The sequence below is a fragment of the Thermobia domestica genome, chromosome 10 (assembly GCF_964235325.1).
Source record: "Thermobia domestica chromosome 10, izTheDome1.hap1.1, whole genome shotgun sequence".
In the NCBI taxonomy this organism is placed as follows: domain Eukaryota; kingdom Metazoa; phylum Arthropoda; class Insecta; order Zygentoma; family Lepismatidae; genus Thermobia; species Thermobia domestica.
This window is the reverse complement of record NC_137463.1, coordinates 120,852,430-120,875,055: the sequence shown is the minus strand read 5'-3', so window position 1 is coordinate 120,875,055 and position 22,626 is coordinate 120,852,430. Positions and strand designations below refer to the sequence as shown.

Genomic DNA, 22,626 nt, shown 5'->3' with positions numbered 1-22,626 from the left:
TTTTAAATTAATGAAAGAAATTATGATACTTCTTTATGAGAGGTATCGGAAAACTTTAATTATTCTCCAGCAGTTATTTCATTTTGATGTAGCTTGCCTTCTGCAGACATTAGACTTTACATGTATGATTTAGTGAAAATTATTCATCTATGTCATCTACTTTCTCCACAGGTAGCGCTAATTGTCAGTAAGGTGCAAAATGGAGAAGATAGAAGCTTGTAGCGAGATTGAGTTCCTGCATTTGAAGGATTACAGTGCACGGCAAACTCATAATGAAATGAAGCTTGTGTATGATAGTGATTGCCCACCTTATGACATTGTCATGAAGTCGAATTTCCGAACAGGTCACATGTCCCTTACAGATAATCCAAGACCTGGGGCCAATATATTTCTCAAAGTAACAAATCTTGTTTTTTATAAGGAGTATCATAAAATAAAAATTCTACGATAATATTACGTCATTTCTAAATACTAATGCTGATACCTCTAATTTGCTATGATTTCATGATATATACAATTGTGTAATATTTGATTTTGAAAAATTTTAGAAAGTATTACAAGGCTACTAGTTTTCAGAAACAGTTACCTGGACGTTCATCAATCACGAAAACGCTGCCACAGCGAGGAAAAATCGAAGAGTTAATCCGGGAAGATGGATGAATGAACCATCTATAACATCATGTAGCACAATAGATGTGGAAAGTCATGTGTGAATAATTGCACATGTCTAAGGTATCAGTACGTTGGGTTTTGCGTTTTCTAACTTCTCCTCAGAGACTAAAACTGAGTTGCATATTGAATCATTTGCTGAATATTTTGGAACAGGACGAAGAGTTTTTTTTTTTTTTTTTTTCTCGTCTGAAAACTAAGGATGAATGTTGGATACATCTGTATGGTCCTGAGACGAAAGACATGAGCAACGGGTGAAAATACATCCCAAAAATTCAAAAGTGTAAAAGTTTCCCGATAAGGACACGCTCTTGGTTTTTGGGACTGTCGTAGCGTTATTCTTACAGACTATCTTCAGAAAGAGTGGTACTATCAGTGGCACACACTACTACTCACTTCTGAGGAAGCCACTAGATGCTGTTAAGCAAAAACGGCGCAGTATGCTTACCAAAGAAATCAGCCCCCTTGTAGTCAATATACCCACTCATGTATCCCAAGCAGCATCAGTGGAAGCTGTTAGATGTAGCTTTGAAATATTGCCTCACCCGCCCTATTATCCTGATCTGACCTCAAACGACTTCATCCTGTTCCCACTAAGATGAAGACTCCACTTCCAGGTCGCCATTTTCATAACCAAATAACGTCATAATAAAGGCAGAACAATGAATAGAATAGTGACAATTTTGCTTTAAAAATCATCATCGTACTCACACCGTTCAAGCACCGTCAACGCACTGGCTAAACATTTGGTTTTGTGCACCTCAGTCTACATTTCTGATACCCAGCGTGAGTACAATTTTCGATAATTTACGCGCTGAGTCATAATTTCATAGAGAACACTTCTTGCAACTTGAAGAAAACTTATCAGATAACGACGAATTCGTACAGCGTCTGTTCTCTTTCATGTTTTCGACAACTTTCTGCACGAAGTCTTCAGTGATTACAGGAAGTCACCCATTTCATTCCTCATCATGAACATTCGTGCGGCAATTTTTAAAAGCCCTAACCTATATCCATATCATTCCATCGCTTATATTATTTTATTCATACACTTCACTAATCTGGCGATGAATTTCGGCCGCTTTCACGCCTTCAGCACTAAGAATACGAATTTCCCAATAGGCGGAGACATTTTAACAACTCACTTACAAACGTAAACATGATCGAATGTTTCTGTAATGGTGTCTATGGTTTGCCAACAGATCTAGGTACAAAGCGAGCATGCGTGGGATATTACACGTGCTATACCAGCCGAATTTCAAAGTGGTACTTAAAGAAAAGAAAGAAAGAAAGAAAAGAAAAAAAAAAAACGCCTTGTATTTGAAACAAGTTACTTGAGAATTAAGTTAGTAGCTCTGTTTGTAATTCAAAACTTCAAAAGCATTAAATGACTAGTTTACTTCTCAATTATTTTCAGATATATTTCTTTAAACGACAAAGTCCTTCTCCAAATTTCAAATTCTGAACTAATATTCGCAAGGGTCAATTACCAATTTAACCCATTTACACTTCCTTTTATTAAGAAATTTTATTGTTACTATTAAGTTTCCGAATTTCATTCAATTAGTAACAACAATTGTTCTAACTACTTAAGAAATAAAATCTTTCAGTTTAACGTCCCACGATTATGATCTTTAAGTTAAAGGGGACAGAGGATTAAGGCAAGTGAATATGATTAAATAACTAGTGAAATGAGAACGTGGGAGGAAACTGAAGTACCCTGGGAAAACCAAAGGACATCATGTGCACCACAAACTTACTTGTCCGGGAATCGAACCAGGGACCCCAGGCACCAGAGGTAGGCGCTCCACCACTGAGGCACCGTGCCCCTCTAATTACTTAAGAAAAAACATTCAACTTACAAAATTCCAATGGCAAAATACGATGAGAGAAAAAATATTCATTACCATATGACGTTTCTCTGGAAAAGGCTTCTGCTTCTAATTGACTAGGTCTTTCCAATTTTTCGTGCTCGAGGAAAGTTACTGTTAGTATTAAGATAAAGTCACTTATGTAAAACGACTGTACCATTCAATCAAAAATTTTATTTAACGGCATCCTTTTAAATTCCTTTTCTTCACTTGTTTTATAGCAAAAGAAGAATTCATTCTTAAAACTCAACTAAACTTTGGGAAAAAAATGAAATCTTTAAGTTTTACGTCCCACGATTATGCTGGTCAGGCTAAAGGAGACGGTGATAATGAGAGATGAGTGAAATGGTGGAATGAAGAAAATGGGAGAAAACGGGAGAACCCCGAGAAAACCCACGAGCACGGTGTTTGTCCACCACAAAGTCAACACGGCGCGAGCTGGGATCGAACCAGGGACCCCAAGCACCGGAGGTGAACGCTCTACCACTGAGCCACCGCGCCCCTATAAACTAAACTTTGGGTTTAGGTTTAGTCAAAAAGGTCAGTACTCGACTGGCGTTAATTTTAGAGAGGTTTTACAGTTTATTGAAAATTTTTGTTACCTTATTTAGTTCAGCACCCAGTTAACTTGAAGAATACCAAAGGGGTTTAAAAGTATCACTACATAATGACTTACTTAACTTCATTACAAAATGCTCAATTAAAGAAAAACTGCAGTTTAATGTCCCCTTTAGAAACAAGCAAAAGCAATTAAATGCACAATTAGTGAAACTACTTGCTTGAATTAGTATAGTATTGCCTTTAGATTTAAGCCCATAAACTGAATACGCATATGACCTTTTTTGATTAAGTAAGATTATTGCTCTGCAAACTACGAAATCCATTTATTTTTTAGCACATATTATTTCTTAACTTTTAATAATTACAACTTTATTGCACCAGCATTTTTAACTTTGATTTGATTTAATTTTAAGTTTCGCATCCCTTTCAGCAGCGAGGCTATATGAGACGTGAACCTACAGCTTAACGTGGAATCCGAACCACATACGCTCCCGCCGGGAATTGAACCCGGATCTCCCACGCACTTTAAAGTTTGACCTCTATCACAGTTAATTTACGCCACATTCATTGCACTCTGATTTAACCAAAGAACTTATCAGCATTTTAACTTGAAAAGCATAAAGCACCATTAAATTCAGTTGAATAAAAGCTCCGGTTTTAAGCACTTGAATTTCACAAAGCAAAAGAACTTATTAATCTGTGAACTTAACAAAACGCAATTAGTTTTGAAGGTAGCATTAAACAACACTTTCACCTTTAAGACGTAACACATTCTACACTTATACATAGCTCTGAACAAGTATTTCTATTTCGTCCTGATCACTCGTTTTGCCCCAAACGCTGATTGAAGATTTTGTATCGTCTGCGGGTTTTAGAAACTAAGAAGCATCGTAGCAGCTGTCAGCAGTCTTCCTCGAATGCTGAGAAAGAGGGGAAGACATGCGCAGAACAACGTTCCCGAATGGCAACCCGCAGACAACAATTCGGGAGGAGAAAGATCTTGCTTACTTTTGATGAATGTTAACAAAAGATGAAAAAATAAGTAGTTACGAAAATTTTCATCAATAACTTCGTTATTTCTAACGAATTTTTATGAAATTCCAAAATAACGCTTATAATTTCTACTCTGTATATATCACCAACATTCTTATCAGAACACTATATACAGTTTTCTTTCAATCATTAAACAAAAACATTCTTTGCAGGAAGATTAAAAAACTTATTTCTCTCAAAAGAAAAAGGGTGATAATTCAATGAATTATTACAGTAGCCGCTCCGAAGTATTACAGTATATATATATATCCTACGTTTGAGAAGCAAATATGAAGCGCAAAGTAAAACAATCTACACGTACCCGTTCCTGGTTGCCCTGCTAAAAGAATCGCTCTACCGGCTATTTTCCCTTCCTTAATCATTTCCAACACAACACCTGCAGCACGGCGGGCAGTAAGCTGCCCCACCATGCCCTGCGAAACCTGAAATAAAAGAACAGAATAAAATATTTTAGCTTGGTCTTATTTCTGAAAACCTGCAATTCTCTATTATGCATTCCACTTCTGTATCTTACGTTTCTGTCTGCTGTTGAACTCAGCAGTGTTACGCCACTAAACTAGGCATTATTAATTCAAAAACTCAACCGAGTTCACGATTTCGCAATTAAAATAAATAAATAATAATAATAAACTCAAGAATACTGTATTTAACTGTGTTTTCATTTTATAACAGAAGCAGTGAAATGAAACAATATTTTAAGTTCTAAAATGGACAAAACTTCTCACGGAATCTAAACACGGGGAAAAAGTTAAATTTTTATTTCTTGCGATTTTTTTCTCGAGTCCAAGCATCTTCAATTAAGAGTGATACCACAAAAAGATATTTGTTTCTGGCAGTAGGTGTGGTTCACTGCTACTGTTTAGCATACTGCTAAGATTTCAGTAGCACATCTTAGTTTCCTACCATTTTAGTAATCTACTTTCCTTCATTACAACAGTTTCTTCATCTTAATTCATCAAAAATTACCTTCAGTTACTCGGATAATAACAACCAATATTTCATGCACGATATAAAACATAGTAAGATTAAAGTATTACTTTTCCGAATTATTTCATTTAGAAATAAGGGCATACTTTCATATTATAAACACTTGCTTCTACTTACAGGTCTGGGCTCAAGACAGTCATCTAATCCAAGTCCTCTAATATGCGAATGGGCTCCAATTCGCTCAATTCGTGTTATTTCTCGAATTTCTTGAACCTTTGCTGCTGCAACGGCCTACGAAAAAAGATAGAAACATATGATAATATACAGATATTTTAACTGGCTGTAATCGTCTAGATCAGGGGTCCCCCAGCTTAGAACAGATTCCGTGTTTGAGTATTGTAAATTGCATTGTGCATTCAGTCACAGTAAAGCCGCAGAACACGTGAAAGGTAGTTCGACTGAGCTCCAAGTGTTAACTAAAGAAAAAAAAAAAACCGCTAAATTACGAAGAATGCCTACATAAAAACGAAGTACGGTTTAGTAGTTTAATAATGATCTTACATTTATAATGTTAAGCTTTACAATTATGTTTGCTCAATAAAAGTACTTCCTTTATTATTACATTTTTTCGAATGAAAATATACTTTGTCCATCCGAAAATGCGGTATACCTTTGAAAAAGTTGTAAAGATTAATGAGGCATAAATAAAAAATTATAATCAAGTGTCCTTATTTGTAAATTTATACGCTAGTCAAACAACTGAGACATAATTGGCTCGTGTTTGATTTTATCGGTTCAAAACTGTCTACAACGTTGTGAGGTGTGATTGCAAAGTTCTAAGCCAGGACCCGCCACTGCTACAAAGGAGAGGGTGGGTTTGCTTGTGTGTATGGAAAGGGAAAATTATTCTGTCCCTGAAACGTCATCCAAAACAGCGTGATATCTGTGCACAGCAGAGAGTGAAGACATGTGATCGGCAGATCTCGACGGTGTGAAGTTGTAAAAGTAATTGAATACTTTTAGTGTTATTTCCGTCCTGAGTACAAAATTTCATAAGCAACAAACTGCTGAGTATAGTGCAAAAATTGTTGCTATTGAAAGGTCAGAAGCTAAAGTATGGTGTTATAGCTAACTTTCGATTAACATGTTTGACTGTGTCTAGAATTTGACAAAAAACAGTACGACGAAGATAAAATTTGTATTGATATATATATATATAAAAAAAAAAAAAAAAGCAGGAATCAGTCTGAAGTTAAGGAAGTTTCTTTTGTGAATTTTTTTATAGTTTGTTATGCAATTGCAATCAAAGAATTTCTAAATAATGCTTCGTTTTAATAATGTTTACTATTGATAAAATACATTGAAATGCAGTACTTTCTTTTGGGGGTCATACAAACCCCACGAGAGGCATTTAATGAAATCAGAAGTATCTTCTGTATCTATTTATGTATAAATGGGTCAGAGCCAAAGTGGACTCTCGTATCTTTATTCACTCTTCTTACTGATATGCAAATTAAGTCGTTGTATTTCTTTAACTTGGACTAATAAAAGTCGTAGTGAACTAACTTGGACTAAATTAGTTCTGTACTCTGCAGTATTTTCAAATTGTCCATATGTAATCCTGTATAATGGTTTCACTTGTGCAATTGTTTATCTTTTTGCCCTTCTGAAATGACTCCTGACAATTATATTAACAAGTATGTAAAGATTAGTACAACGTCTTTTTATCAGAAGTCCTTCGTGAGTGAGTCAGTAGAAACGTATCGCATTTCTGGCCAATTAGTCCCGGTTTCGAGTTCAAATGGAGGACAATTCCTCTTGGATGTAAGCTGAGAAGCGGTTTGAATTCCGCTTTAAGCTTATGTGACTCCTTCCAGCATAACCCGGTTGTTGCACAATAACACCAAGGCGAAACAAACTTGTTTCTGTCCATATATGATATAAGTACATAGAGCAAATTATTTAAACCCAAAAAACCTGTTTTAAACAAAACCTGTTTTTTTTTCCAATAAAAACTATGGTTTTTGCCAACCCTGGTAATCTGTCACTGACATTTTTAAGCGAGGAAAGAAAACGAAGCATTATGTTCTATTGCTAACAGATCAAAACAAGTTAAGAGTTTTATTATATTATGCTAGAGGAAGAAAAACAACATCAAACTTGCAAAAGCAAACGTTTCATAACCAAACTGATGTTTATGGCTAGCTGTCACATGACCACTTCTCATCAATATTTAAAACATTTTCTTGATGGAATAATTTAGATATTGCCCTCTGTTTATCAAGAATCGGCTAAGCGAAACTCGAGAAATAAAAAAATAATAATAAAAAAAAAAAGTCAGCAGAATGTAGAAAAATGACTTGAGAACTTAATTCTGGCAATCAAGTAAGTTTATATTTCCAGTAAGTCATAAGCAAATACCAACATGTGTACGACACATAATCAAAAGCTCATAATTGTAACGACGGTTACGAATTTCTAGCTAATGGTTCAAAAGATAGCTGGTATATTCAGTTTAAATCACAACCAGCAAATAGTCCCGATTTAAATGTTTTGAGTCTTCGCTTTCTCAATTCCATACAATCTTCACAGCATAAGGCTTCACCACATACAGTTGACGAACTGATCGAATGTGTTGAAAATGACTTTAACGAATTAGACAGAGACAGTTGATTTTGTTTTTCTGACATTGCATACCTGTACGGAAGCAACTATGTTGGTTGAAAGAGGAAATATCCGTACGATTCCTCATATAAATAAGGGCTAGTTTCGTTGTGAAGGACGGTTACCAGCTACTTTAGTGTGTTGACAGGAGACCCTGAAAAAGCTATGTTCCACATCACTTGAGATAAACTCAATAAGTCTTACGTATTGTATCTGTAAATGTACACTATAATTTCAGACAAAAATAAATTCTAACCGTATATGGTATTTTCAGACAGAAGGAGTATATTTATAAGTGGAAAATGTAATTAAGTAAGATAAAGTTATTCTATAGAAATAACAATAAAAATGAAAGTTTAAGAGGAAGTTCTTAAACGCTTGAGATAAAATGAGACACTTTAGTTGAATCAATGTTTCTCTCAATCATTCCAATCCATGAATCAATACATGGATGCTAATGATAATGGCTGCAATAAAACCCTTTCCTTATGTGGTAATAACGTTTATTTTACTTACGACTTTATAGTCAGATGATAAATTTCATTATAACTGTGCAGATGAAGTGTTTCAAGGCAAAACACTGATTGATTGAGGGTTTAATGGGATGTCAGTATCGAGGCTACTTGTCCCTGTTACGATTAAAACAACTGCTAAAACACGGACTGCCGTATGTAAAAGTTAAACACGAACAGAGCAAATTTAAGAAACAAAGTCACGGAAAAGGCTAAAGAATAATAAAAGTAAGAATACTTTTACTAAATATGTATCATCACCCAAAATTTCATTCAGATTTTTTGAGAGACCTCTGAAGTCTTAGTATTCTTAACATTCATAATATACCGAATACTCAGTGGGACGATACAATCTTACAATAGGATGGTCAACGCCACACACTAGGTACTAATGTGTGAAATGGGAATGTCTGATACGCAATCGAACCGGGATTACTTCATCTCGATGACTAGTACGCGACATCTGTTAATTGCCCAAAATAGGTTTCACAAAGTGGAGCTTATTTTCATTGCCCTGGATGCAATTCGCTTGCCAACGAGAACGCATCCGCTGGACAAAAGAGCTACAGAGACCCGAACACGGGAAAGACTGCTCCAGTTCAACACTTCACAATGCGGTGTTCTTGGCTTCGAACGCTGACGTATCCACACTTCCAGCACAAAACGACGACACAGTTCTGTTGCTTTAGCTATTGGCATCTCCTAAGGAAGTCTTGCACTAAGGGATGTTTAGTAAAGACATTCTCCAGGCTTATAATAACGATTTTTCAGTGAGTGTAAATAAGCATGCGATACACCGAAAGCTTAAGCGCATGATCCAGAGCAAACTTCACTGCTGTTATTTCAGCAGTGCACACTGAACACACACCATGAGACTACATTTCGAATTGTTCTAACCGTTCGCATGAGACACATTAAAATCGAGTACTGCTCTAGCAACGCTCTAACTTTTGCTAGAATTCCTGGTTACTTATGTGTTGTTTAGTGTGTGACAGCAATGAAAGATTGAACCTAGTGGAGCCATACAAATTCGTCTATCTGCATTGAGACTCTCATTTGTATAAATGTACAATGGGTGTGTAGCTCGAGGATGTGCTACATATCGGTCATAAATTTGACCACCAAGCAACACAAAGTACAGTAGTAGTAATAAATATGACTCATATGGGCTGTATACGTTCTGCTAATTCTCTTAAGAGGATAGACTAACGATGATTCGTTTGCTTCTGCATAATATAACAGGACTTTGCTTCTGCGAAAGGTTAATAACAGGACTTGTACAGAATACACAAGTAGCTAGCTGAACGCCCAGGCGATGAAGTGTGAAGTTTCTTCAGTAGAGAGGTACGAGCACATAATACAACTATAGTCTAACTTGGACCGGATTAAACTACAATATAAACGCAAAGGAATAATAGGATCAACACTCCAGGTGCGGTGGAAAAGTACATGAAGCAAATTTAGAGCTCGGAGGAAAGACTACTTAAGATTACGAATGTGTGGTGTCCATGATAAGCGACAATAAAAAGTCAGATTACATCAACGAATGCCACCATGATACAAGGCCAGATCAAAAAGGCAGGTTTATTGGCGGCACAAGTGCACATATTTGAGGTTTTTTGGGCAGAAAATCGAAAGCCTGTTTTATTAAACCAGCGAATAAGGTGATTTAATAATAATTGAAGTTAGTGAGTAATACTGCGAAAGTTTTGGAGAGGCAATAACTAACAAGACCGTCAACATATTGTAGACAAAGCACAGGACTTTGGATCTAAAACACAATACTGTTGACGGCGACAGTAAACAATGTGACCTGTGAACACAATCTTCGGGAACACAGTCCTGCAGAAATCGCTCTGAGAGACTAGCACTTACGTACACCTTGGGCTACATTTATAAAGGAACTTCTTTACAAATGGCGCCATGTGGCTACGAAGATCCTAGTCATATAGCTGCTTTACATTTCTGTACCGCGAAGTTGTGTCATAAGCCTCTTCCAAATTGAAAAATATAGCAACAAAGTGCTCATGATGGAAAGTATCTTGAATCTACCTTTCGAGGTTAGAAGGATTGTCAGCAGTGGATCGTAAGGAGCAAAAGCCACACTGACACATGCTCAACAGAGTTTGTTTCCCAATACCCAATGAGACGCTTGTTCACCACACGCTAAAAAAAGCTTACAAATACAACTCGTTAAGAGCAATGGATCTCAAGCTCGTGGCTCTTGTTGCGCTTTTCTCTGGTATCAAGACTGGAAGTACCAGAGCCTCACGCCACCGAGGTGGGAATATATTTCCCAACCAGATGTAATTTAGAAGCTGCGATAACTTAAAGTAGTAGTTGTTAAAGTAGTATTGGATGACTCACTCACTCAAACAGAACTGAATTCTTAAGCTATGAAGGGAACATTATAATCTTCTGTATTGGTAGTACTGGTGCTACGAAAATTTAGTGTTCTTCTCGGCCCTAATCTAAACTTGATTGAATAGTATCCAGAGATAGATAGAAGAAAAGTGTAAGCTCAATATGTTTGCTATATCTGTGAAATTAGTCTCCAAAACTCCGCTTCCTAAGCCGGCACACTAGGACAACAGTGGAATTGAAAGACGAACTGATGGAGATTTCAGTTTCATTTGAGAAAGAACAAGGTTGCTTAGATGACGATTCAAGTGTTGACTTAACTTTATAACTGAAATATACGGTAGGTGACAATACTGGGGGACATGGCGTGAGTTTTAGAGCCCTGCTACGAACAACGCGCGGAGACTTTGGTTGTGAGATGCACGAGGTAGTGAATGGGAATTTTTGTTCTATATTCTCACTTCCAGGGTTCCTACTGATCTGGAGAAATCTATTTCCCTGACTTTCATGACAGGTGTCGGATGACGTTGACATATAAATGAGGAATAATTAACGATGAATATTTATATATGAGAACATTTATTCTATAGAGACAAATCATAATCAATTGCTCATACGTACATTCCACTTACCACCCATAAAAATATGAGCAACGTTCCATACTGTGATAATTAATGGTTGGCTAAGCTGAAATTGGTGCACAATTAATTAGAAAAAATATATTTTATAAAATTTCCCTGATTTCCAGTCTTTTTCCCTGATTTCACTGACCAGTAGGAACCCTGCATTCAGTAAACAAGGTTTGGATCGAGACGTCATGTGTCTGGATCAAGAGACTTCGATAAGTTGCGAATATGGTTGCAAACGGAACGGGGTTGGAATTCTTTCCCTGCCGCGATGTTTTGCATCAGTAGCAAAAACCTTATCAACTACTATGCATTCTCGGGTTCGTTCCTCTTTAAAAAGCTGGATAATTTCTGGAAGAAGGTCGGAAGCAAGTTCCAATATTCTGCCGGCTTGGAATGTGAGTGCACGTCCTCCAGCAGTCGGGCAAAACGCTATAAGTGCTGTCAGTTGCCAACCAACTGAGAGTAAAGTGTGTTGGTGGCCAAGAAAGGGATTACCATCCATTGACTTGCGTATTAGAGTTTGCTGTCTATCTTTGCTCAAGTCAGGCGGCCATGTATGTAATGTCTTAAATAAAATATTCTAGCACATTGGGTGGCCAAAGTCAGTAATAACAATAACAATAAAAGAAGAAGAAGAAAAGAAATACAAGAAGATGAAATGACTAATCAGTCTATGGGAAGATAAATGCTTCGCCACCGTGTGATGGTCCTTCGTGTCTTGCACAAAATATTCATTGCACAACATAATAATACTGAAAGATTCACAGGTGAATATGAATATGATATGTTAAAAGCAAAGTTGATAGAGCTTTCCTTTTGATTGATTGAATGGGATTTACTTGGGACGTCAGCAACGAGGCTAGTTGTCCCCATTACGATAATTTTTCTCTGCCCAAAAATCCCTAGAGTTTTTTTTTTCGGCAAAACTCACATAAAAAAAAACCTCCAAAAATATACTTTAAAACTTGGACTGAAATGATAACCTTAATATGATTATAATTACTTTCTTCAATCATGTATCTCAGTATACGCTTATTTTAAAATTGGCCTAAAATACATGTATAGCAAGAGATCATTACCAGAACGGAATACCATTTAAAAAATACGTTTGGGAATCATGCATAACGAATTTTGTTTGCGCTCGATCAAATTCGTTGTAACAGTGTTCAACTGTAATCAATCATATAAGAATCAACGAGAATATTGATTGTGATCACATCATGAGGAAACGGTTAAACCATTTAAAATGAATTTTTGGATGTAGTGACTACGTACCTCGAACTATGTTTTTATCATATTAGTTTGATTAAAATGCGTATTCTACAGGGGACGGAACTAGCAGAGAGTCAAAATCTATGCAAAGAATTGAGTATTTTACGATCCTGTCAAATTAGGAAGATGAAACTTGGTATATTAGGGTTCCTACTGACCTGGAGAAATCTATTTCCCTGACTTTCCCTGACCTTTGGCAGGAAATTCTCTGACTATCATGGTGTCTGATGACATTGACATATAAATAAGGAATATTTATCAGAACATTTATTCTATAGAGACAAATAGTAATCAATTGCTCATACGCACTTACCTTCCATAAAATCTGAACAACGTTCATTATAATAGTTGGCTAAGGTCAAATTGGTATATTAGAAAACATATATTTTATAAAATTTCCCTGACTTTCCCTGATTTCCAGTCTTTTTCTCTAAGCTTCCCTGACCTGCACCATTTTCCCTGAGTTTTCCTTGATTTCCCTGACCAGTAAGAACCCTATATATAAACTCCTCATTAAAAATAAGTAGACAACTGTTTCGGAACTTTTAAGAATTCCCATTTTTTTTAAAATTTTTCTCTCAACATTAAAAGCGATGTTGCCTGTTGTTTGCGATCGTATCACGGAGAAATGGTCGAAAAGTTTGAAGTGAATTTTAAAACACAGTTTATACCTATTTCAAGCTGGGTTATTATCATATTGCTGTGATTCAAAAGTGTGTCCTAGGAGAGGGGGTTCAAAATTTATATAAAAATATAGCATATCACGAAGCTACCAAGTTAAGATGATTAAACATGGCACATAAACTCTTATTGAAAGTAATTTTTTTGTTTTAAGAGAAGGAGGGATTTTCTGTAATCCCTTTCTTCACATTGAAAGTGATATTGGCTGTTGTTTGTAATCATAACCTCCAGCAATCCTGTAGTCACGCCCTCACCGAAGGATCAGCGTGAGGCCAACGTGGTCAAGGAGAACTGGAGGTATACCAAAATGATATACCTGTCGACAAGAGCACACGTCCCCGGAGTAACAATGAACAACAGAAACGAAAGACGAGAACCAAGAAATTGGTACGTTTTTTAAAATTTTTATATTTATTTATGTTTTTGTTTCATAGCTGATCTATATACAGTACGTTTCAAAAATAATATACGTATTACGAAGAATTATTTTGTCCAAACTATCGACCGCTGTAGTCTAGTTTATATTAATAGCCGCTAGATGTCAGTTGTCTTCTGTTTTGCTTGGTAACCGTCATATGTTTAAAATGGATACTCCGCAGCAGAAATCATTTTGTGTTCTCGAGTTTGTGAAGTGCAATTCCGTAATTACAGTGCAAAGACGTTTCAGGTTGAGGTACCAAATTGATCCTTCGAATGGGTGGAACATTCGCAGATGGTATCGACAGTTTGTAGATACAGTGGATGTGTATGTAAAGGAAAGAGTCCTGGCCGCCCTCGTGTTCCTGAAGAAAATGTTGCACGAATTAAAACTGCTTTCCAACGTAGTACTTCAAAATCAACTCGTCGTTCCAGTCGGGAGTTACAAGTGCCGACAACAACAATTTGGCGTGTTTTGGACGTCGGTTGGATATGAAGCCGTACAAGTTACAGCTGTTACAAGCTCTGCGTCCTGATGACAAACGGAAACGTGTGGCATTTTGTAACGAGATTCTGGATGCTATTGACAATGATAACACTTTTGCACAACGCATCGTGTTCAGTGACGAAGCTACTTTCCGTGTCAGTGGTCAGGTAAACAAACAAAATGTTCGAATTTGGGGCCTACAGAACCCACATGCAGTCAATGAACATGTACGAGATTCTGCCCAAAGTCAATGTGTTTTGTGCGATATCCCGATCATCTGTTTACGGACCACTCTTCTTTAATGGAAACACGGTTAACAGTCAGCAGATCTCGTTATGTTACAAAACTGGTTGTTTCTGAGGTTGCACGAAGAAGCTTCATTTTTCAACAAGACGGGACTCCCCTCACTGGAGTCGCCAAGTGCGTGAATATCTGAATGAAACTCTACCGAACAGTTAGACTGGTTGTCAAGGAGCTGGCCTCCACGGTCACCGGATTTAACACCCTGTGACTTATTCCTGTGGGGTTTCGTTAAAGACAACGTTTATGTACCGCCACTTCCACAGAACCTGGAAGAGTTGATGAACCGGATCCGTACTGCAGGACATGCTTGTTCGAGTATGGGAGGAATTTGAGTATTGATGTGATATTGTTAGTGTCGCTGATGGAGGACATATTGAACACCTGTAATTTGAACTTGAGAGGTTCGTAAATGTGTGTGTAAAATGTCATATTCGTATGTCTTAAAGTTTAATAAATATATTCATTCGAAATACGTATATTACGAGGGTCACTACGAAAAATTTGAGATGTGAAATAACTTACACACTTAAAATCAATTTAACACTTACATTTTCTCAAAGTATTCACCATTACACTATACACACTTTTGCATCCTCGAAAACCACTTTTGGAAGCAGTGTTGCCAGTCTTTTTCTTCAAGTGTTGAAAGTTCATTCTCGTAAGCCACTACAGCTTCTTCAGGGCTGCAAAATCTCTTCCCACGCATGCGATCTTTGGTCCTGGGGAACAGAAAAAAATCACACGGGGCCAGGTCAGGGCTATACGGCGGATGAATCATAAGTTTGACCTCTGTAGATTCTAAAAACTGAATTTAATGTTGGCCGTGTGTGCGGATGCGTTGTCATGATGAAGCAGGATCCCACGCAATCCACTTCTTGGACGCCGTTCCAGAAGCTTGTGGAACACTTTTGTTAGGCAAACAGTCGTGTACCACTGAGCAGTAACAGTCCTTTGTTCTTCAAGTAGAACAGTTGCAACATGGCCAGATTTGAAGAAGAAAGTTGCGACCATCTTCTTTCCCACACTTCACGGTCGCTTCACTTTCGTGGGTGGATTTTCGTCTGGAAAGATCCAAACTGTAGACTGACGTTTATTTTCAGGGTCAAATTGTTAGATCCAAGTCTCATCACCAGTAACAATGTCAGAGACGCGTCGAGAATTGCCTCCATCAAATCTTGCAAGTATTTCTTCACACCATTTCACACGCATGGGCTTCTGCTGTTCTGCCAAAGTGTGAGGCACCCAACGAGATGAAACCTTCCTGAGCCGAAGATGATAATGAAGAATTTTTGTTACTGCTGGCGATCCAATGTTCACTGTAGATTCAATGTCCTTGAAAGTTGTTCGAGGACTTTCTCGAATCATTTGTTCCACAGCGCCAATGTTTTCATCTGACACAGCTGTTGCCGGGCTACCAGCTCTCTTTTCATCTTTAAGCGATGTCCGACCTCTTCTGAATTCACCAAACCACCGAGAAATTGTAGCACGGGAAGGAGCAAGGTCCCCAAATGCCCCCTGCAAACGGTCAAGGCTTTGTGTCTCGTTCAAACCACTTTTGAAATTGTAAAGGATCATTGCCTGAAATGTTCCCTTTCGAGCTCCATTCTAGACAGCCGAATACTGCTCACATCAACAAACAAGTGAAGGCGATACGGCCACGCCGATTAAGCGAGGCGAGTTGAAACTTGCTTCGCTTCTTCGCTCTGGATACCACTACCGAACGTAATTGTTGGAATTCAAATACTGTGCCACAACAATGCGTATCTCAAAACTTTCGTAGTGACCCTCGTATATTTGAAACAGAGTGTATATATGTAAATAGAAAGAAAACTGAACCCATTAAGAAGTCAGGACAGAATCGTGCTCATTCGTCTCAAACTAAGGATGATGTCCATCAATCGTCCTCTTCCAACACTCTCATTACTCAACTCCGAAATCTATAACAGTATTCGCAACTGAGAGGGCAGAGAACATGTAAATAAACGGTCATATAGGGCCTATCAAGCTGCCCTTAAAGTCCCACCCCATTTACGGCGATACCGGTTCGCTGCATGAAGAGTTTACAGAAGTTACCGTATGTTACATATTATTAGGTGAGAGGATAGCACACACGTAAATGGACACCATTATTGCTTTACATTGTACCGATTTATTGTTAGTTGTTTGCGTGACAATTCACGTATTCAAATCACTTGCAATCAGACCACTAAATAAGAACATTGAATAGAGTTTGCCATAAAATATAACTGTTCCCATAGCAGATCTTAATATTGGTAGAGTTTTCCTCATTTGCTAAAGTGAACTTACATGGTCATGGAAGTACACCGAACCAGCTTGTATCTGGTTTTTGTGTAAGCTCTCAATTTATACTGCGCAACCACTACTTGCAACCATATTGTGCTGTGCACCTACTTGTCCTAGCGCGATTAGCGCGTAAGTCATATAAACTACTTGCCCAGCTTAACAATATAATAAGTTTTGGTTTCCAAACTTCCTGGTGGCCCATGAATAGCATACCTAATACAGGTCGAAGGTCATTCATACAATTAAGAATTTCAAAAGCATTAGAATTATGTATATATAGTAATTAATTTTTCGTCGTGGAGCACTTGATATGCACACCTACTAGGGTTGGCAAAAACCATGGTTTTTATTGAAAAAACAAAGAAAAAAAATTTTTTTTGTTTGTTTAAACCTTTTTTTTCGGTTTAAACCAGGTTTATTTCGTTTAAATAATTTGCTCTATGTTTATATATTACATATGGACAGAAATACCGTAAGTTTGTTTCGCCTTGGTGTTATTATACAACAACAGGGTTATGATGGAAGGGGTCACATAAGCTTAAAGTGAATCCAAACCGCTTCGCGGCTTACATCCAAGAGAAATTGTCCATTTGTACACGAAACTGGGACTAATTGGTCACAAATGCGATGAGTCTGCCGACTCAATCACAAAGGACTTCTGATAAAAAATACGTTATACTGATCTTCACATAGGCCTATTTGTTAATGTAACTGTTAAGAGTCATTTCAGAGGGACAAAAAGAAAAATAGTTACACAAGTAAAAACATTATACAGAATCATATATAAATCGGGATACTCCCGCCTTAGCCAATAGGAAAATCCTATTATTATTTTAAATGTTTTTATATGTAAAATTTTAAGGTCAACGTATCATAATCAGTATGTTAAAACTGAGGTATTAAATTACAAATTTAGTATGTAAATAAAATTCAATAAAATTTAAACGAAGTCCAATCCAAGCTAATGTTGGCTACGTAGGCAGCTCATAAATTTTGCCAATTTCTATCAATATATTTAAGCAACCTTAGCTCCTTTATAAAATAACAGGCATTCAGGCAAGCAGAAATACAATTTGGTTTCGTTTCGTATATTTCGTAGGCTTAACACCCTTATGTAATACCGAGGTTATCAAGAAGACTTCGCTTGAGGTGACATGCGAACAGCAACTTAGTTTACATTTGAAAGAAGGGTTGTGGTTCGACCGAGAAGTGAACACGGGACGTCTTGATTAAAATGTGAAAAGGAGATAAAACTAATGTAGATGGTTTGATATGTGGAAACATCACTATGAAGTTCACACGATTTAAAGCATTTTTCTTTTTCCTGTTTTTGGTTTAAACCAGTTTTTTTTTTTTTTAATTTTTGCTTTTGTTTTTGTTTTTGAAGAAACCAGTTGGTTTAAACTACCTTGGTTCAAGCCAGCCCTGACACCTACAATAATGTTGTTTGTACGAATGTAAAGTCGTAAGTAAAATTATCATTATTATGATGAACGAAACTTACCTTGGCGCTGTTATAAATTTGTAAAACTTACGAAACAAATGTATTACTTTATTTGACAACAGTTTATAAAAAGTGATGTTGTATGTAATCTTACTTCTTATGTAAGTACTATTTTATGCACCTACACCCTATGGAAATCCCAGTTAGATCGAATTCTTACTTTTAGCGACCACCTAGCACAAGCGGTTCATGCTTTTTCAAGTGTCATTTACCGTAAGGGACAGGGTTGGCAAAAACCATGGTTTTTATTAAAAAAACCAAAAAAACCGTTTTTTTTGGTTTAAATAATTTGCTCTATATATTCATATCATATATGGACAGAAATAAGTTTGTTTCGTCTTAATGTTATTACGCAACAACCGGGTTATGCTGGAAGGGGTCACATAAGCTTACAGCGGAATAAAAACCGCTTCTCGAGTTACATCCGAGAGAAATTGTCCTCCATTTGAACTCGGAACCAGGACTAATTGGCCACAAATGCGATACGTCTGCCGACTCACTCACGAAGGAATCCTGATAAAAAAAAAAATACGTTGTACTGATCTTTACATGCTTCTTAATATAACTGTCAAGAGTCATTTCAGAAGGACAAAAAGATAAACAGTTGCACAAGTGAAACCATTACACAGAATTACATATGAACAATTTGAAAGTACTACGGAGTACAGAAGAACTAATTTAGTTCAAGTTAGTTAACAACGACTTTTATTGGTCTAAATTAAAGAAATACACCGACTTAATCTGCATATCAATAAGAAAAGTGAATAAAGATACGAATTATTTGAGTCCACTTTGGCTCAAACTCATTTATACATAAATAGATACCAAACATACTTATTTCACTAAATGCCTCTCGTGGGGTCTGTATGACCCCCCCCCACACACACACACACAAAAGTACGGCATTTTCGATGTATTTTATCAATAGTAAACATTGAAACGAAACAACATTTAGAATTTTTCTTCGATTGCAATTACATAACAATAATAACAACTACAAAAAAATCACAAAATAAACATTTATAAACTTCTTAAAAAAGTTGCTTTTGTAGTATAATCTTTTTGAGTAATGAATGGGGAATTTAGGTCTGAATATTATACGAATAATATACGGGAGTGAAACGTGATAACCCACAAATGTGTGTTCATCAAAATTTTACAAACACTTACACTTTTACGAACATTTTTTTGTTTTTTGGTTTAAACCAGTTGGTTTTTATGAAAAAACCAGCTGGTTTAAACCAGCCAACCCTGGTAAGGGATACACCCTCCTAAAGTAACCCAGACATGCAACAACTTCCTTAAGGAGCATCGAATGGAGTAAAAGTCCATTTCGCAATGACAACTCATGAATGCACATGTTGTACTAAAGCAGAATAACACGCTTATTTTTAACAACAACAAAATGTAACCATTATCATTTTTCATTTATATTGTATATCAGTGGGAGACTAGGCGCAAGAAAAAAGCTACATCAAATAGTATAATGATTCCGAAAGCCCATAATGAAATGCATCTTTTGTGCTGGTTAAGTTTGGTACACCACATTTTGGAAAATGTAAAGTAAAATTCAGTACTCTGAATGAAAGGACATATTTATAATGAACAAATTTCTGTAGGCGACTAAATTAAATGCAAAGTAAAAATGAAATGAAATCTTTCATTCTAACGTCCCACGCCTATGCCCTTTAGGTTAAGAGAGTCGATAAGACAAGTGATTCATGACGGAAGAACTGGTGAAATGAGAAAGTGGGAGGAAACGGGAGTAGTCGGAGAAAACCTATAAACAAGATGATGTCCACCACAAACTTACTTGGCCGGGGATCCAACTAGGGTCCTCACGCACCAGAGATAGGTGCTCTACCATTGAGCCACCGTGCCTCCCTTAGATGCAAAATACTACAGCAGTAATTTAGGTTTACAAGTGTAGCGTTACTAGTATAAAATTATTACAAGTGTTTTTAAAACGGATCAAATAAATTGAATGCATATGAAAGATGACGGTACTAGATACTATGTTCCACTGGCGGTGAAGTTTTGCACAATGTACAGAAACCCTATTTTATGTTTACAAGTTGAGCGTTAGTAGCGTGAAACCATGACAAGTGCTACTGAAACTCTATCGTTGCCAAAAACCACTTGTTTTCACTATCCACGCATGCGTATACCCACCGTCGCTGACGTGCCTGCTCCCTTAATAAACATTCCCGCGCTATAATGCGGGACCAACTTCTTAGCCCTGCCGTGACTCGGTTAGATAGCATTCTTGCTTTTCACTAGAGACTTAGCATAGGTTTGTTTGCTTTTTGCACTGTAGTTCGAATGCCATATATCTGGACGCCGTACTTATACGCAAATCGTAGAAAAGTAATATATATATATATATATTGGTGGCAAACTTTACAAGACAGGCTTTAGTTGCGCATTGATAAGTAGGGCCCTTTTAAAAAGTGTAGTAGAGTAAGGTATAAATAAGTAGGGTAAGGGTTAGGAACGGGTTAGCTTAAGGTTAAGTAAGCTTTGATCCATTTTCATAAAATTAGTGTGTAATTTCTTGTTTCTGAGTGAGTATACCTGCTGGAGTGGGAGTTGTAAAGTTAATCCTTTTTTTTTTTTTTTTTTAACAATTACTTGGTCCCTTTGAATCTTCTCTGCTCTAAATGGAGTAATGTATGTTGTCTAGCACAATAATAAGGAAATTAGTGAAAAATTCTAGTTTTCAACAGTTATTTCGAAGGGTGTGCTAAACCTTTACCAGCACGGTATCTTTAAAATATATATTTGTTATTTTCTTTGTGCCGATAGCTCATCAGTCTAAACCGTACACTTTTTTTAAAATTTTAACTATTTCTGTATTACGACTGACAAATTCACGTGGAACGAAACGTTCTAGGAGAACGAACAACGTATCTCAAATTTTCTCTCAAAGGGACATGAAAATTTCAAATTTCATATGTACTTCTGTACATAGATACATTATGAACTACTCAATACAAAATATTAAATGACAACAATAGTTTGTACAATGACACCTTAAAATAATATTAAGAAATTACATACCGCCATGGTTACAAACGTGCTTTGTTTATCGATATTCTTTTGTTTCTAGTGTTGCAATTCCATCTCTCACCCTCAATGTTTTGACGCTACAGACACATGTCAATTGAGCAATCCAAGCAGAAAATTGGGAACTACACTTTTAAAGATGAGCCATCTTATGCAAAGTCGTATTGAAGTATGATTAGAGTCATACTAAAGACTTGACTATTGCAGGACACATATATTAGTAAACTTTTTAGTACGGCAGTAATCACGCGTCAGAACGACTGTGCGTAAGGCCCAAATTGTCCAGGATGAATCCAGGAACGAAATGAGAACAAAATAGGATATTGTGCAGGAGTTCTGATTTCGCTTCGAATGAGTGTACACCTGTGATAGGACTACAGCCGATTTCGAGTGATAACTAGTTACGTTGTTCTCGCGTTATAGTGTACTTGACTTGTGTGGTGTTCTTCTCCTTTTATTTACTACGTGTGTTGTGCATTAGTGAAAGGTTTTTTATTTATTTTTTTCTCTTTCGTCGCTGCCAAATATGGCAGCCTCCTCAGACGGACACGTGCTTCAATCCACTAATATGGATACTTCATCGTCTACTAATTCCAATTCACATGTATCAAGTGTGCCCTATGCACATACTACCAATAACAGCTATAAAACTCACCATCTAGGACCTTATGTCGTCCACGTGTCCTCCACGTCTGCTTTGAGCAAACAGCATCCTATGAAACTAGGTAGACTCTTATATAATAATAATCTAACAGATGTAACTGATATTCGCACTCTTGGCCCTCAGGGTTTAAAGGTCTTTTTTCGTAATGGCAAAGAACCCAACGATTTCCTTCAGCATCCTTTACTAGCGGCACGTAATTGGCGTACTTACATTCCGAATTACGCCATTTCTTGTCAGGGTATCTTACGAGGAGTCGATCCGTCCTTAACGGACGATGAACTCATCACTGCGTTACGCAGTAGCGCTCCAATCTTATATGTTCGCCGCATGTTTCGTAAACGTCCTTCGTCTGATGCTTCCTCAGTTCCCCATACATCTGACTCTTCTTTACCTCCAACCTCCCATTCTTACCCTTCTGTTACGGATTCTACATCCTCTTCCATCCCCACCGGAATAATCGTAGTTACTTTCGATGCCAACACTCTCCCCTCCCATTGCAACCTTTTCTATTTTCACCTTCCCGTTGAAACATATATTTCGAGACTAAAGCAATGTACTAACTGCCTATTTTACGGCCATTTTAAGCACGCCTGCCGTAGTAAACAATCTTGTGTTACGTGCGGCCTAACCGGCCACCTTTCTTCCTCCTGCTCTGCACCTCCCAAATGCAAGCAATGTGCT

At 37.1% G+C, this 22,626-nt stretch overlaps 1 protein-coding gene across 1 annotated transcript in view; it reads right to left on the bottom strand.

Moving 5' to 3' along the window:
- The window catches only part of rept (RuvB-like helicase 2 rept), a 53,459-nt gene extending 32,035 nt beyond the window's left edge, over positions 1-21,424 (bottom strand). The window contains exons 1-3 of the mRNA XM_081728515.1: positions 21,276-21,424; positions 5,259-5,372; positions 4,456-4,576 (exon numbers count right to left, since the gene is read on the bottom strand). Of these exons, the coding sequence (XP_081584641.1) occupies positions 4,456-4,576; positions 5,259-5,372; positions 21,276-21,281 (241 nt within the window). The 5' untranslated portion in view covers positions 21,282-21,424. The remainder of the gene's footprint in view (positions 1-4,455; positions 4,577-5,258; positions 5,373-21,275) is intronic.
- Between the last annotated feature and the right edge of the window lie 1,202 nt (positions 21,425-22,626).